At 42.5% G+C, this 14,460-nt stretch overlaps 1 protein-coding gene across 1 annotated transcript; it reads left to right on the forward strand.

The window, feature by feature from the left end:
• Positions 1 to 2,703: 2,703 nt before the first annotated feature.
• Positions 2,704 to 14,226, forward strand: btd (biotinidase). The gene is made up of 3 exons (XM_063044051.1): positions 2,704 to 3,465; positions 8,935 to 9,084; positions 11,413 to 14,226. The coding sequence occupies exons 1-3, from the start codon at positions 3,259 to 3,261 to the stop codon at positions 12,589 to 12,591; spliced, it is 1,536 nt and encodes a 511-aa protein (XP_062900121.1). The 5' UTR covers positions 2,704 to 3,258; the 3' UTR covers positions 12,592 to 14,226.
• The last annotated feature ends 234 nt before the right edge of the window (positions 14,227 to 14,460 follow it).

Here is a 14,460-nt window from a genome sequence, read left to right on the forward strand (position 1 = left end):
ACCTGCAAGAAACCTTGTCACTGTAGCCTGCTCCTGCCGCTGATTGGGCCGTCGGAATTTACGGATTTGAATTCCAATGTTATAAACATTAAACCTAGATACATAAAATACTCTTATTCTTACACTGTCTCACACTAAGAAACATGAGGAGAACACAACATACTTGTTCTCCTGCCACAATAAGTAGCACACAAAAGGTACCTGATGACAATTTCCTTCAAATTGGAATCTATCCCTCTCCCTCTGGCATTGGAACAGCAACACTTTTAGCTGGATCCTGGAACATCAGCTGTCTGGATTCACAAGTGAGTGGAACCTTAACTGCCTCTACAAATACAGAGGATATAAAGGTGAAGCAAAGGCTGGATGTTCCTGATTCCCCGAAGCTTTTCATCACTATAAGGGACAGCGTATAGCAACTCCATTAGAACTCATCAATAACCATGACTCAGCAGCTCATTTCGTTGACATCTATTCCTTTCCTTCATTCTACACCCCAAACAGCATCTGTAGGCATCATGGATTCTTGGACAATATCTTCCAGTTCTGTAACTCCACTGTTTAAAAGGACCTAGCAGGCGCATGAGAACAACACCAATGTCTGAACCGTACATGATCCAGTTTCATTACTGCTTTAAAAGTCTGGTATTTCCTATTCAACTGTGTGAGCTCTTTCAACGTCTGCCAAGTTGGACAAGGCAACACTAGCATCTTCTCAAGGGCATTTGTGGATTACAATAAAAACTGGCCTCATCAATGGGGTTAAGAAGAGTTTTGGTAAATACTGGTTATATGTATTGGGGACTTTCCATGACCTAAATCTAATGATGCAAGATTAAATGAAATACATGTGGTTTATTTTTTTTCTTTGAAAGTCAGATTGCATGTTAGTTTTATCTTTCACTTGTAGTTTATGTCCTTTCACAATTGTAGACAGCTAAATCTTATTTACCAAGAACAAAGAAAAAATCAAGCAGTAGTAAATCAAGGCGACTGGACTGGCTGTGTTGTTTAGATGTTTTTGCCACTTATCTGAGAGGCTTCTTCAGTCCTGATCTGGTGGGTAGATCAGGACTGAAGAAGCCTCTCAGATGAGTGGAGAAACTTCTTCTAGACAACATAGCAAGTCTAGTTGTGTCATGGTCCAGTCGGTGAAGTCTGTGTTCTGGGTCACGGTCCGGTCCATGTTTCCTTGTTCTGGGGTTTCTGGTTTTCCCCAGTTTCTGTTGTAGGCACATGATTCTCGTTTTGGGGCTGAGACATAAATACCTACTGGACTGTTCTGTTCCCTTCCTTGTCTTTCCCCCCTCGCCTGACTCTCTGCCTGCTCACCTAGCCTGGATACCCGGCCTGTATCGCTGAACTTTTACCGCCGGAGCAAGACCGGGGCCTTGTTAGGTCAAGATAAGGAACTGTCTTTCGTTGTGTGGAATTGTCTGTGTCCACGCCTTCGCTAGGTAGGTCCGGCCGTTTGCCGCTACCTAGTGTTGGGAACTGTCTCTATGTCCACGCCTTCGTTAGGTGGGTCCGGCCGTTTGCCGCCACTTTCTGTTGGGATCCATCTCTTCACATTCAGCGTTCTGTGTATGAGTCCCGGCCCTACATCCTGTTTCCAAAGCGGGGTCCCAGCTCTGTGTTCTGTGCTCCCATCTCTTCTAGTCCAAGGCTCCGTGCTCCTGAAGCCCCTCGTCCAGTCCGTGCCTAGTCCAGTCCTATCCAAGTCCTGTCCATGTGCCCTTACCTGTCCTTGTGTCTCACCCTACCCAGGAGTTTCTCACCCAAACCATGGCCAATTCTGTAGCCTTGTCTTGTCCTCACCTAGTTCTGGAGTCCGAGCCCAAGTCAAGTCCCAGGTTCTGGGTCCTCGCCCAGTCTCTGGCTCGGAGTCCATACCTAAACCTGTCTCCAAGCCTCAAGACTCCAAGCCTCAAAACCCCAAGCCTGTCTCCAAGCCTCAAGATCCCAAGTCTGTCTACAAGCCTCAAGACCCCAAGACTGTCTCCAAGCCTCAAGACCCCAAGATCCCAAGACCCCAAGACCCCAGCCTCCAGTCATGTCATGTCCATGCCTGGTTCTGGGGCCCGAGCCCGAGGCAAGACCCAGGTTCTGGGTCCTTGTCCAGTCTCTGGCTCGGGGTCCAAGTCCAAGTCTGTGTTCTTGTACCTGCTCCTTGTCTGTATCCTGTCACGTCCCTACTCTAGTCAAGTCCTGTTCCTTGTACTTCAGTGTCTGTGTCTTGCATTTGGGTCCGCCACCAGCGCCCCCATTGTGACAAGTTGCCTTGATTAACTGCTGTTTGATATACAATGACCTGGATGACTGAGAACTTTCATAGATAACAAATAAATCCTTTCATAGTGTAAGGAAAGTCACATATAACTATAATGATAGAGCCTTTGTAATATCACACATTTGGGATGTTCTTCTTGAAGGTTTATGCTGTTGAATTAAAGAGACTTCTGGTAGTTATTTTAGATAACTACCACTTGTTCAGTTTTATGTGGGTACAGTACTAAACTATTCTGGATCAGTGTGTATTATGTAGCTACTAATGGCTTAATTTATTCCCATCTCATTAACAACTATTTTCCTAGTCCTTTTGCTGAGACTGCATATATGGGCTAAAATGCCAATGTTTGAACAAAAAGTGATTCATTAACAACTGCATTTTGAACTCAGTAGCGCAGTGTTGCCATGGATAATGCTACTGTTTCTCAGCTCCAGAGAACCAGGATTGATCCTGACCACTCGGTTTTCTCTTGCATATTCTCCCTGTGACAGCTTTGATAATTGCAAGGTTCTCCCGCAGTACAAAGGTATTGGCTACACGAACTGGCTAAAATGTATCGGTGAGCAGAGTTAGTGCGTGTGAAAGAAAACCAGCCCAGCAGCCAGTATTCCTGAAGATAAGTTTGCTTTAGTTTGATTAACAGAATTAAAAATAAAACTCCTGGTAATGCGTGCAAGGAGCGATGGAAATAGACAACACCAAAGTGAGACGTGCACACTTTGGACGCTAGAGTGTACTGCAACGTTGCAAAGGGGGAGAATACAGTAAGTAAGCTCATCAAAGAGGTAGTGAAGTTTACGAACGTACGAGTGACACAGGTGTCCAGAGCTAGGTGGTGGAAGTGGTGCTTGCTGATTTTTATCTCCCGTTTTTCTGCACCCGCCGCTCGCCTTGACCAGCTCTCTTTTGAAGCTAATCGTTGACGAGACAGCCGCGTTAAAACGGGAGCGTTAACCCCAAGGCCTGTCATGGAGATTCCGAGCCTGGACTGGCTTCTCTTGGCGTGCCAATGTATGCTAGTGAGCGGAATCGATGTTTACACCGCGGCGGTCTACGAACACAGATCGATTTTGAATCCAAGTCCGGAAATCCGTCCCACACGTCAGAAAGCGCTGAAGCACATGAAGGAAAACCTGAACATCTACCAACTACAAGTGTATGAAGCGAGCAAGCAGGTAAAATTTACTCTTACCATAGAACCATAGAAACTACAGCACAGAAACAGGCCTTTTGGCCCTTCTTGGCTGTGCCGAACCATTTTCTGCCTAGTCCCACTGACCTGCACACGGACCATATCCCTCCATACACCTCCCATCCATGTATCTGTCCAATTTATTCTTAAATGTTAAAAAAGAACCCGCATTTACCACCTCGTCTGGCAGCTCATTCCATACTCCCACCACTCTCTGTGTGAAGAAGCCCCCCCCATGTTCCCTTTGAACTTTTCCCCCCTCACCCTTAACCCATGTCCTCTGGTTTTTTTTCTCCCCTTGCCTCAGTGGAAAAAGCCTGCTTGCATTCACTCTATCTATACCCATCATAATTTTATATACCTCTATCAAATCTCCCCTCATTCTTCTATGCTCCAGGGAATAAAGTCCTAACCTATTCAACCTTTCTCTGTAACTGAGTTTCTCAAGTCCCGGCAACATTCTTGTAAACCTTCTCTGCACTCTTTCAACCTTACTTATATCCTTCCTGTAATTTGGTGACTAAAACTGAACACAATACTCCAGATTCGGCCTCACCAATGCCTTATACAACCTCATCATAACATTCCAGCTCTTATACTCAATACTTTGATTAATAAAGGCCAATGTACCAAAAGCTCTCTTTACGACCCTATCTACCTGTGACACCACTTTTAGGGAATTTTGTATCTGTATTCCCAGATCCCTCTGTTCCACTGCGCTCCTCAGTGCCTTACCATTAACCCTGTATGTTCTACCTTGGTTTGTCCTTCCAACATGCAATACCTCACACTTGTCTGTATTAAACTCCATCTGCCATTTTTCAGCCCATTTTTCCAGCTGGTCCAAGTCCCTCTGCAGGCTCTGAAAACCTTGCTCACTGTCTACTACACCTCCAATCTTTGTATCATCAGCAAATTTGCTGATCCAATTTACCACATTATCATCCAGATCATTGATATAGATGACAAATAACAATGGACCCAGCACTGATCCCTGTGGCACACCACTAGTCACAGGCCTCCACTCGGAGAAGCAATTCTCTACTACCACTCTTTGGCTTCTTCCATTGAGCCAATGTCTAATCCAATTTACCACCTCTCCATGTATACCTAGTGACTGAATTTTCCTAACTAACCTCCCATGCGGGACCTTGTCAAAGGCCTTACTGAAGTCCATGTAGACAATATCCACTGCCTTCCCTTCATCCACTTTCCTGGTAACCTCCTCGAAAAACTCCAATAGATTGGTCAAACATGACCTGCCACGCACAAAGCCATGTTGACTCTCCCTAATAAGTCCCTGTTTATCCAAATGCTTGTAGATTCTGTCTCTCAGTACTCCCTCCAATAACTTACCTACTACCGACGTTAAACTTACCAGCCTATAATTTCCCGGATTACTTTTCGATCCTTTTTTAAACAATGGAACAACATGAGTCACTCTCCAATCCTCCGGCACCTCACCTGTAGACAGCGACATTTTAAATATTTCTGCCAGGGCCCCTGCAATTTCAACACTAGTCTCCTTCAAGGTCCAACGGAACACTGTGTCAGGTCCCGGGGATTTATCCACTTTAATTTTCCTCAAGACAGCAAGGACCTCCTCCTTTTCGATCTGTACAGTTTCCATGATCTCACTGCTTGTTTCCCTTAATTCCATAGACTTAATGCCAGTTTCCTTAGTAAATACAGATGCAAAAAACCTATTTAAGATCTCCCCCATTTCCTTTGGTTCCGCACGTAGCCGACCACTCTGATCTTCAAGACGACCAATTTTATCCCTTACAATCCTTTTGCTCTTAATATACCTGTAAAAGCTCTTTGGATTATCCTTCGCTTTGACTGCCAAGGCAACCTCTTGTCTTCTTTTAGCCCTCCTGGTTTCTTTCTTAAGTATTTTCTTGCACTTCTTATACTCCTCAAGCACCTTATTTACTCCCCGCTTCCTATACATGTCATACAACTCCCTCTTCTTCTTTATCAGAGTTGCAATATCCCTTGAGAACCAAGGTTCCTTATTCCTATTCACTTTGCCTTTAATCCTGACAGGAGCATACAAATTCTGCACTCTCAAAATTTCTCCTTTGAAGGCTTCCCACCTACCGATCACATCCTTGCCAGAGAACAACCTGTCCCAATCCACGCCTTTTAGATCCTTTCTCATTTCTTCAAATTTGGCCTTCTTCCAGTTAAGAACCTCAACCCTAGGACCAGATCTATCCTTGTCCATGATCAAGTTGAAACTAATGGTGTTATGATCACTGGAAGCAAAGTTTTCCGCTACACAGACTTCTGTCACTTGTCCTAACTCATTTCCTAACATGAGATCCAATATTGCATCCCCTCTAGTTGGTCCCTCTATATATTGGTTTAGAAAACTTTCCTGAACACATTTTACAAACTCTAAACCATCTAGACCCCTAACAGTATGGGAGACCCAATCAATATATTGAAATTTAAAATCCCCTACCACCACAACTTTATGTTTCCTGCAGTTGCCTGCTATCTCTCTGTAGATTTGCTCTTCCAATTCTCGTTGACTATTGGGTGGTCTGTAATACAATCCCACTAATGTGGCCATACCTTTCCTGTTTCTCAGCTCCACCCATAAGGACTCAGTAGACAAGCCCTCTAATCTGTCTAATCTTTTCCGTAGATGCTGCCTGGCCTGCTGAGCTCCTCCGGCAATTTGTGTTTGTAACTTCATTCCTTTACTCCTTCCAATATGAAGCCCGACTGATGCAAAATTAGGGGCCAGGGAAATAAAGTATGACGTTTGGAGTCTTAAAAAAAGTTATCTGCAGAGTAACACCTATAAATACTGAAGTTTGGGGGAGAATTAAGTTGCATGAGAAATGCTGCAGCCTTGGGTATTCAGTTCAGGAGCAATGCACGTGTATTGGAGGTGGTGACGACTCAACATATGGGAGGATTGAAAATGTGAGTGGTGCAACAACAACAACATCTCAGTTAATATCAGCAAGACCAAAGAGCCGATTATTGACTACAGGAGAAGTAAATTTGAGGTCCACGAGCCAGTCCTCATTGGGGTATCAGAGGGCCAGCAACTTCAAATTCTCCCGAGGATCTGTCCTGGGGCCAGAACGTAAATGCATGACAAAGAATACAAGACAGCGCCTCTCCTTTCTTGCAACACACATCAAAGTTGCTGGTGAACGCAGCAGGCCAGGCAGCATTTCTAGGAAGAGGTGCAGTCGATGTTTCAGGCCGAGACCCTTCGTCAGGACTCACCAGCAACTTTGATGTGTGTTGCTTGAATTTCCAGCATTTGCAGAATTCCTGTTGTTTGCCTCTCCTTTCTTAGAAGTTTTAGAAGATTCTGCGTGTCATTCAAAAGTTTGACAGACTTCTGTCGATGTGCGGTGGAGAGTATATTCACTGGCTGCATTACGGCCTGGTATGGAAACGTAAGTTCTCTTGAACGGAAAAATCTGTAAAAAGTAGTGGATACAGCACAGTTCATCAGGAGTAAAGCCCTCTTCACCACTGAGCACTTAACAACAGGCATGAAACAGCACACCCTGGCACCTTCCCCACCATTTTGGGGGATTTTAACCAGGCCAGCTTGAAAAAGTCTGAATAATTATCATCAACAGGACACTTGTAGTACTCGAGGAAACAACACACTGGACCACTGTTACACCACCATCAAGAATGCAAAGCGGCAGGCCCTGATGGAGTACCTGACAAGGCTCTGAAAATTTGTGCCAACTAACTGGGGGGGGTGTGTTCAAAGACATTTTCAATCTCTCACTGCCACGGTCAGAAGTTCCCACCTGCTTCAAAAAAAGCAACAATTATACCAGTGCCCAAGAGGAGTAGTATGAGCTGCCTTAACAACTGCCATCTAGTAACACTCACATCTACGGAGATGAAATCTTTTGATAAGCTGGTCATAGCTAGAATCAACCCCTGTCTCAGCAAGGACCTGGACCCACTGCAATTTGCCTATTGCCACAATAGGTCTACCAGATGCAATCTCAATGGCCCTTCATGCGGCTTTAGATCACGTTGACAATACAAATAGCTATGAAAGGATGCTGTTCATTGACTATAGCTCAGCATTTAAGACCATCATTCTTATAGTGCTAATTGAAAAGCTACAGAACCTGAGCCTTTGTACCTCCCTCTGCAATTGGATCTTTGACTCCCTAACCAGATTGGTAATAACCTCTCCTCGCTGATAATCAACTCAGGGATGTATGCTTAGCCCACTGCTCTACTCTCTTTATACTCATGACTATGTGGCTAGGCATTGCTCAAGTGCCATCTATAAATCTGCTGATGATACAACCATTGTTGGCAGAACCTCAGAAGGAGGCAAGAGGACATACAGGAGTGAGATATATCAGCTAGTTGGGTGGTGTCACAGCAACAACCGTGCTCTCAATGTTAGTAAGTCTGAAGGGCTGATTGTGGACCTCAGAAAGGGTAAGACAAGGCAACACCAACCAATCCTCATAGAGGGATTAGAAGTGGAGAGAGTGAGCAGCTTCAAGTTCCTGGGTGTCACTACCTCTGAGTATCTAACCTGGTCCCAACATATTGATGCAGCTATAAAGAAGGCAAGATGGTGGCTATATTTTATTAGGAGTTTGAGATTTGGTTTGTCACGTAAAAGACTTGAAAACTTCTGTAGATGTACCATGGAGAGCGTTCTGACAGGCTGCATCACCGTCTGATACGGGGGGGGGGGGCAGTGGCTACTGCACAGGACCAAAAGAAGCTGTAGAAAGTCATAAAATTAGTCAGCTCCATCTTGGGTACCAGCCTCCATAGTACCCAAGGCATTTTCAAGGAGCAGTCCCTCAGAAAGGTGACATCCATTATTACGGATCCCCCATCACCCAGGGCATGCTCTCTTCTCAGTGTTATGGTCAGGTAGGAGGTACAGAAGCCTGAATGTGCACACTCAGTGATTCATGAGCAGCTTCCCCTCTACCATCTGATTTCTAAACACTCATTGATCCCATAAGCACTACCTCACTTTTTGTGTTACTATTTTAATATACTTACTGTAATTCATTTTTTCTATATTATCATGTATTGCATTGTGCTGCTACTGCTAAGTTAACAAATTTCACAACATTTGCCGGTGATATTAAACCTGATTCTGATATACATGGAGTGCTAGCGCAGGAAAGCAGCATCCATCATCAAAGGCCCCCCCACCATCCAGGCTGTCTTCATACTTCTATGAAAATAAATCAGCGTTAATGGAATGGCAGAGCAGACTCGTTGAGCTGAATGGCCTAGTTCTCCTCCTATGTCTTATGGTCATATGATCTTATTTAATTAAATACAGCATTAGCACCACTTTGCTTGTATGTTAATGTTTGGAGCAGTTTATCCCATTAGTTGTACTATTTAAAAGTAGAATTTTGTTTATAATGGTTATGCTAATCAAATTATTATTTTTGATATGTTTTAGGGAGCTAAGATAATTGTCTTTCCTGAGAATGGCCTCTATGGCTTTAATTTCACCAGAGATTCGATTTTTCCATATTTGGAGCCTATTCCAGATCCTACAGTTGTTAAGTGGAATCCGTGTCTGCATCCAAAAGCAGTTAATGATACAGAGGTAGGAGCTATATGAAGTATCCAGTCTTGTATCTCTTAATCTCATTTATAAACATTTGAGGAAAACTAACACAAGCTTATTCAGAATGTCTTGCAGAAAAAGGGTGCTAATGATTATAATCTTGCATTGTATGTTTTGCATATATTGCATTAATTAAGTAGTAATATACTTTGAGTTTGATGGGTGGCCTTACCAAATCACCTGTTTGGAATTGAAGCTGCCCTGACTAAAGAGTAAATTGGAGATGTAATTAGGCACATTGAATAACTTCCCATCCAAAATTTCAGAGAAACTCACTCTATATGCTCAGGGAAATTAAAGGTTTGTGGATCTGTCATCTTAAAAAGTTTTTGTAATCAAACCCAGAGAAGTCACAACTCTTAGAAGTGTTAACTCTGCATCTGCACTTGAAGTCTGGCCCGATTTGTTTCCACTTTGCACAATGCATGTTTATATTTTAGATTTGTAATATCTGTAGATTTTATCAATATATCTCAAGTTTCCAAAATTCATAGAAACAGAGGATTTTTACCGCATGGAAGGTGGCCATTCTCTTCATTGACTCTGAACAGATTGCTTCATCAGTCTCAGTCCCTGGTCCTTTCACTCAAGCCTGTAACGTATTCTCTCAGCTGCCCAGCCAGTTACTCTTTTGGGGTTTTGTATATCTTGTGCAGACTTTTAAATCTGTGTCCTCAGATCCTTGAACAATCTGCTGAGAGGAACAGTTTCACTCTGTTCATGATTTTGTGCATATCTAACAAACTTATCTGTTTCTCAGGCTGTAGCCCAAGGAAAAGGTAAAGTGCTGTGAAGGGATATGGGGAGAGGGCGGGAGATTGTTGCTGAGAGGGAATGGATCAGCCATGATGAAATGGCAGAACAGACCAAGTGGCCTACTTGTGCTCCTATATCTTATGGTCCTCAATGGGCAACATAGGAGTGGGATGCTTAATTAAAGTGGAAGTGGGAAGCTGAGTGTTAACTCAGTGGACTGAATTCAGGTGCAGTACAAAGCTCTACCAAACACTACTGTGTTTGCTTTCTCCAATGAAGAGGAGACCACAGTGAAGGCTGCAAGATACATTCTGAGATCTTACTCCAAAGATTTATCCATTTTTCCTTGAAAAGAAAATCCAATGTGCTAACCCTAGAAGCTATTCTCTGCTCACACTAAAGTGCTTGTTTGAATAGAACTGATGGTATACGTGCCAGTCTTAGTTCTCCAGTCATTATTCCTTGCAAGGATTACTGCTCGCTGGGAGCCTGGGTTTGAGGAATAATCCATTATAAGTGTTGCAGTGGTGCACAAAGATGCCCTTACTAGTAATAACCATATCATGAGATAGGATAAGATTCCAAGTAAAAGATCTTGGCTTATTGCTTATTTAAATTTATATTTTAATATTTTTGAAGATTCATCAAAATGCTTGGTTATATGTTTATTAAGGACTGGCTGTTTATTGTAAATTATTAAATGGTGTCCCACAGTCTGTTCAACTGTGCATTATCTTACAAAATCCACATTAAATTCTATTATCTGGTACCTCCCGTAAAAATAAAAACTGTATAAATTTCTGTTGTTTAACCAAGTTTTTGTAATCGTATGCAGTTTCTGATTGTGTTGCTTTACAGTAGAAATCTATGCACCAGAATGCACTTAATACAGTTCATCAGTCATGAAAATTGATTACAGATGTGTGCTTTATTTCACTAGCTTAATCTGGCAAGACTAGTATAGTACTACATTTTTTATCTTAGTGAAGATGGTGCACCTACTGTATTTGGTGCAAGTGTGTGTGATTGCTAGTAATCTCAACCGTTTTCATCTGAAATACATTGTTAATATCAAAATGTTTACATTCAGCATTCTATTTTCTTCTTGCTGTGGAATGGTTTGCACACGCTAGAACAATTGTTTGCAGGTAACTGTTCTCACCACAGTCATATCACAGAATTTTAGATTATAGGCAGATTGTATATCAATAATTTAGAAATAATATAAAATGGAATTGGGTCCTGAATATTTTTTCTGCGACTATTTCATAGTACAACTTGGAAAATCTTGCTTCAAGCTTCAATAGTTATCACTTCAAACTGGGAAGCATGTGTCTTTCCCCATTGAGGCATTTCCATACCTGTTTCCTGGTATCTGAGCAATATCACTCACTTTTATAAACTAAGTGGACCACTACAATAACTGTACTTTAGGAGAGAGGAGACTTTGGAAAGAATAATGTACAATGAATCTGTGATCTTTAATTCTCCCCAACAAAATGCATATCCATCACAAAAAATATATGCTAATAGTTTCCTTTTTTTTTGCAGGTTCTTTATCAACTGAGCTGTATAGCAAGGTATGGCAAAATGTACTTGATAGCAAACATGGGGGAAAGGCAGTCCTGTAAGCGCAGTGATCCTTGGTGTCCCTCAGATGGAAGGTACCAGTTCAACACAGATGTAATTTTTGATGCTGAAGGTTCTATAATTGCCAAATATCATAAACAGAACCTTTACTTTGAAGAAGCTTTCAACACACCCAAGGTAGTGGAGCATGTTGTCTTTAATACTCCTTTTGCTGGAAAATTTGGTATTTTTACATGTTTTGATATCTTATTTTATGAGCCAGCAGTGAGCTTAATTGATAATTATGGTGTGAAACAGATCGTATTCCCCACAGCATGGATGAACCAGCTTCCACTGTTATCTGCAATTGAGTTCCAGCAAGCTTTCGCAACTGCATTTGGTATCAATCTCCTTGCAGCTAATCAGCATCACCCTGAATACAAAATGACAGGAAGTGGGATTTACACTCCTTTTGCTTCCCATGATTACTACAATATGGAGAGCCGTGAAGGAAAGCTCCTAGTGGCAGAGGTTCCGATAATTACACATTACAATGGCAGCAGTCTGGAGCTGAAGACATCTCAGGGAACATTGAAATTTCCTGAAAGGCACATTCACATTGAACCTTCTGCTCCTCAGCTGCAACGATGGAGCGTACAGATGGATCAAAGTCAGCAATTCTTAGGTGCAGCAGATGGTCTTGGTGATATCTTTTATAGTCTAATGATGTACGACAATTATACCTTTGTTCTTATGACAGACTTGGAAGGTGATTTGCAAGTCTGTTCCAGCACGTTGTGTTGCCATCTGGCTTACCAGCATAGCCATGCCAGTGGTCTGTATGCATTGGGAGCCTTCGATGGGCTTCACACAGTACACGGCGTGTACTACTTGCAGGTGTGTGCTTTGGTGAAGTGTGCAGGCTCCAGCATTGACACCTGTGGACAAAGTGCTACCACTGCCTCCGATATTATTGACTTCCAGTTGTGGGGAAATTTCAGTACTCACCATATCTATTCAGAGATACTGGCTACCGAGGTGAAACTTTATCGTGCAGACACCTTGGAGTGGGTTAACAATAATTTTTACATGACTAAGCAGGGGATGACAGAGGGCCTTATAACTGCAGCACTATATGGAAGGTGGTACGAAAAAGATTAATGGGATAAAATTTCAGATTGTTTTCTGATTGTGACAATTCTTAAATTAAGGATTAATATTGACAAACTAATGATTTACACACCTGGGTAGAATTCTGGATTTTGGCCAGTTACAGACTGAAAACATGTTAGCTCTTAACTCCGAGAAGGGCCCACTTGGAAATGTAAGACAAAAACATTCTGAATGGATGTATCTCTGAACACATGGCCATCAAGGAAGCCAGTCCTGGGTGTGGCTGGGACAATGCTGATTTCACTATTAACTCCTCCACCAGTCAGCAAGTGTCCCATTGCAGACAGCTATCTGTAAACTAAAGCACTCTTCTGCAATAGTCCAGAGTCCAGAATGCTATTGAACTCTATCCTTATCCGGCAGTTAACTAATTCTGTTAAAAAGTCTTTACTACTGAAGTCCACCAATCAGCACGGGCTCCTGCTTCACCACTTCCCTTCTCGTCTTTATCCTCAATCAGTTTTATGATTACTGACTTGTAATGTGAAATTTGTTGTTCAGTGCCAGTGGTACAGTGCAATACTTAATAATAAAAAATACTGCTACAATTTCCAACTAGAAATGAAACAAATAAATAAAGCAGTGCAAAAAGAGAACAAAATGGTGAGGTAGTTTTCCTGGGTTAATGGATTGTTCAGAAATTTGATTATGGAGGGGAAGAAGCTATTCCTAAACTGTTGCGTGAGTGTCTTCCTGCTCCTGTCTTTCCTTCCTGATGTTCGTAATGAGAGGAGTGCATGTCCTGGATAGTGAGGGTCCTTAATGAAGGATTCTGCCTTCTTGAGGTATCACCTTTTGAAGATGTCCTCAATGGTGGGAAGGCTAGTGCCCTTGATGGAGCTGGCTTGAGTTTACAACCCTCTCCAACTTCTTCTGATCCTGTGTATTGGAGTCTCCAGACCAGACACTGATGCAACCAGTCGAAACGCCGGCCAGCTTCCAGTCAAGAAAACGCCTGCCTGCAATGCTCCCACGGTCAACATCTTCTGGATAGACAACAAAACCATTTATTGCATTTCTTTCATGTCTCTTCCATCTGTTTTCATCTTGCAAGTGTTTCTGGAACTGTTGGAGCCTGTACTTTGCAGCTTGGAGACCGTTTGGGTGATCCAGCGCTTTGCTGTCTCCTGGAAGATTCCAGGAGGCAGCGAGCGCAAGCCTCATGCCGATGTTCGACTCCATTTCGCCGATTAAGTCTCCTATTGTTCACCAATTAAAGCCATGAGGGAGATTAAAACATCGAGGCGATTGTGGACGTTGAGCCTGCCTCTTGATGGCTCTGCTGCCGGAGAGGGGAGGAGAGGCTGTGGCCTGCTGCTGTGCCTGGAGAATGTTATTGAGGTTTTCTGTGTTTTGAACATTGCTATGGATTTGGACTGTGGACAATAGACTTTTTTTCAGGCTTATAGTTTTCCATATTCTGTTTTTTGCCCAATTTTTCTCGTTTTTTTGTGCAGGATGGGGAATTTGGGAGTTGATCATGTAGCCATTTTTCCCCCATAGTTTTGTGTCTATCTGAAGAAGAATTTCAGAGTTGTATACTTTAATAATAAAAGAACCATCAAATCCTTTTGAATGCCCTCCATGGTACATTTTTAGAAATTTGCTTGAGTCCTTGGTGACATACCAAATCTCCTCAAGCTCACAATGAAATATAGCCACTGTGTAAGAGAAATTTATATCACAAATTTGACATAAACAAAAACACAGACACTGGTATTTGGTTTAATTACTTTATTACGTGATCATAGAGAGCTCACCAAGAGCCTCTGCTAAAGCGAGCACAAGCATGATCTTTTTTAGCTTAAAATGCATCCACCAGTTTTCAAGAGCCAAGAGTTCCTACTTAGACCTTAT

This window comes from Mobula hypostoma, chromosome 3 (genome assembly GCF_963921235.1).
Source record: "Mobula hypostoma chromosome 3, sMobHyp1.1, whole genome shotgun sequence".
Taxonomy (NCBI): domain Eukaryota; kingdom Metazoa; phylum Chordata; class Chondrichthyes; order Myliobatiformes; family Myliobatidae; genus Mobula; species Mobula hypostoma.

What these genes read in the sequence shown, in the direction of transcription:
- btd (XM_063044051.1), top strand. Translation starts at nt 3,259, where the DNA reads ATGGAGATTCCGAGCCTGGACTGGCTTCTCTTGGCGTGCCAATGTATG. An exon ending in TGTATGAAGCGAGCAAGCAG is followed by an intron (nt 3,466 to 8,934) that starts GTAAAATTTACT and finishes GATATGTTTTAG; the next exon opens with GGAGCTAAGATAATTGTCTT. An exon ending in AAGCAGTTAATGATACAGAG is followed by an intron (nt 9,085 to 11,412) that starts GTAGGAGCTATA and finishes TTTTTTTTGCAG; the next exon opens with GTTCTTTATCAACTGAGCTG.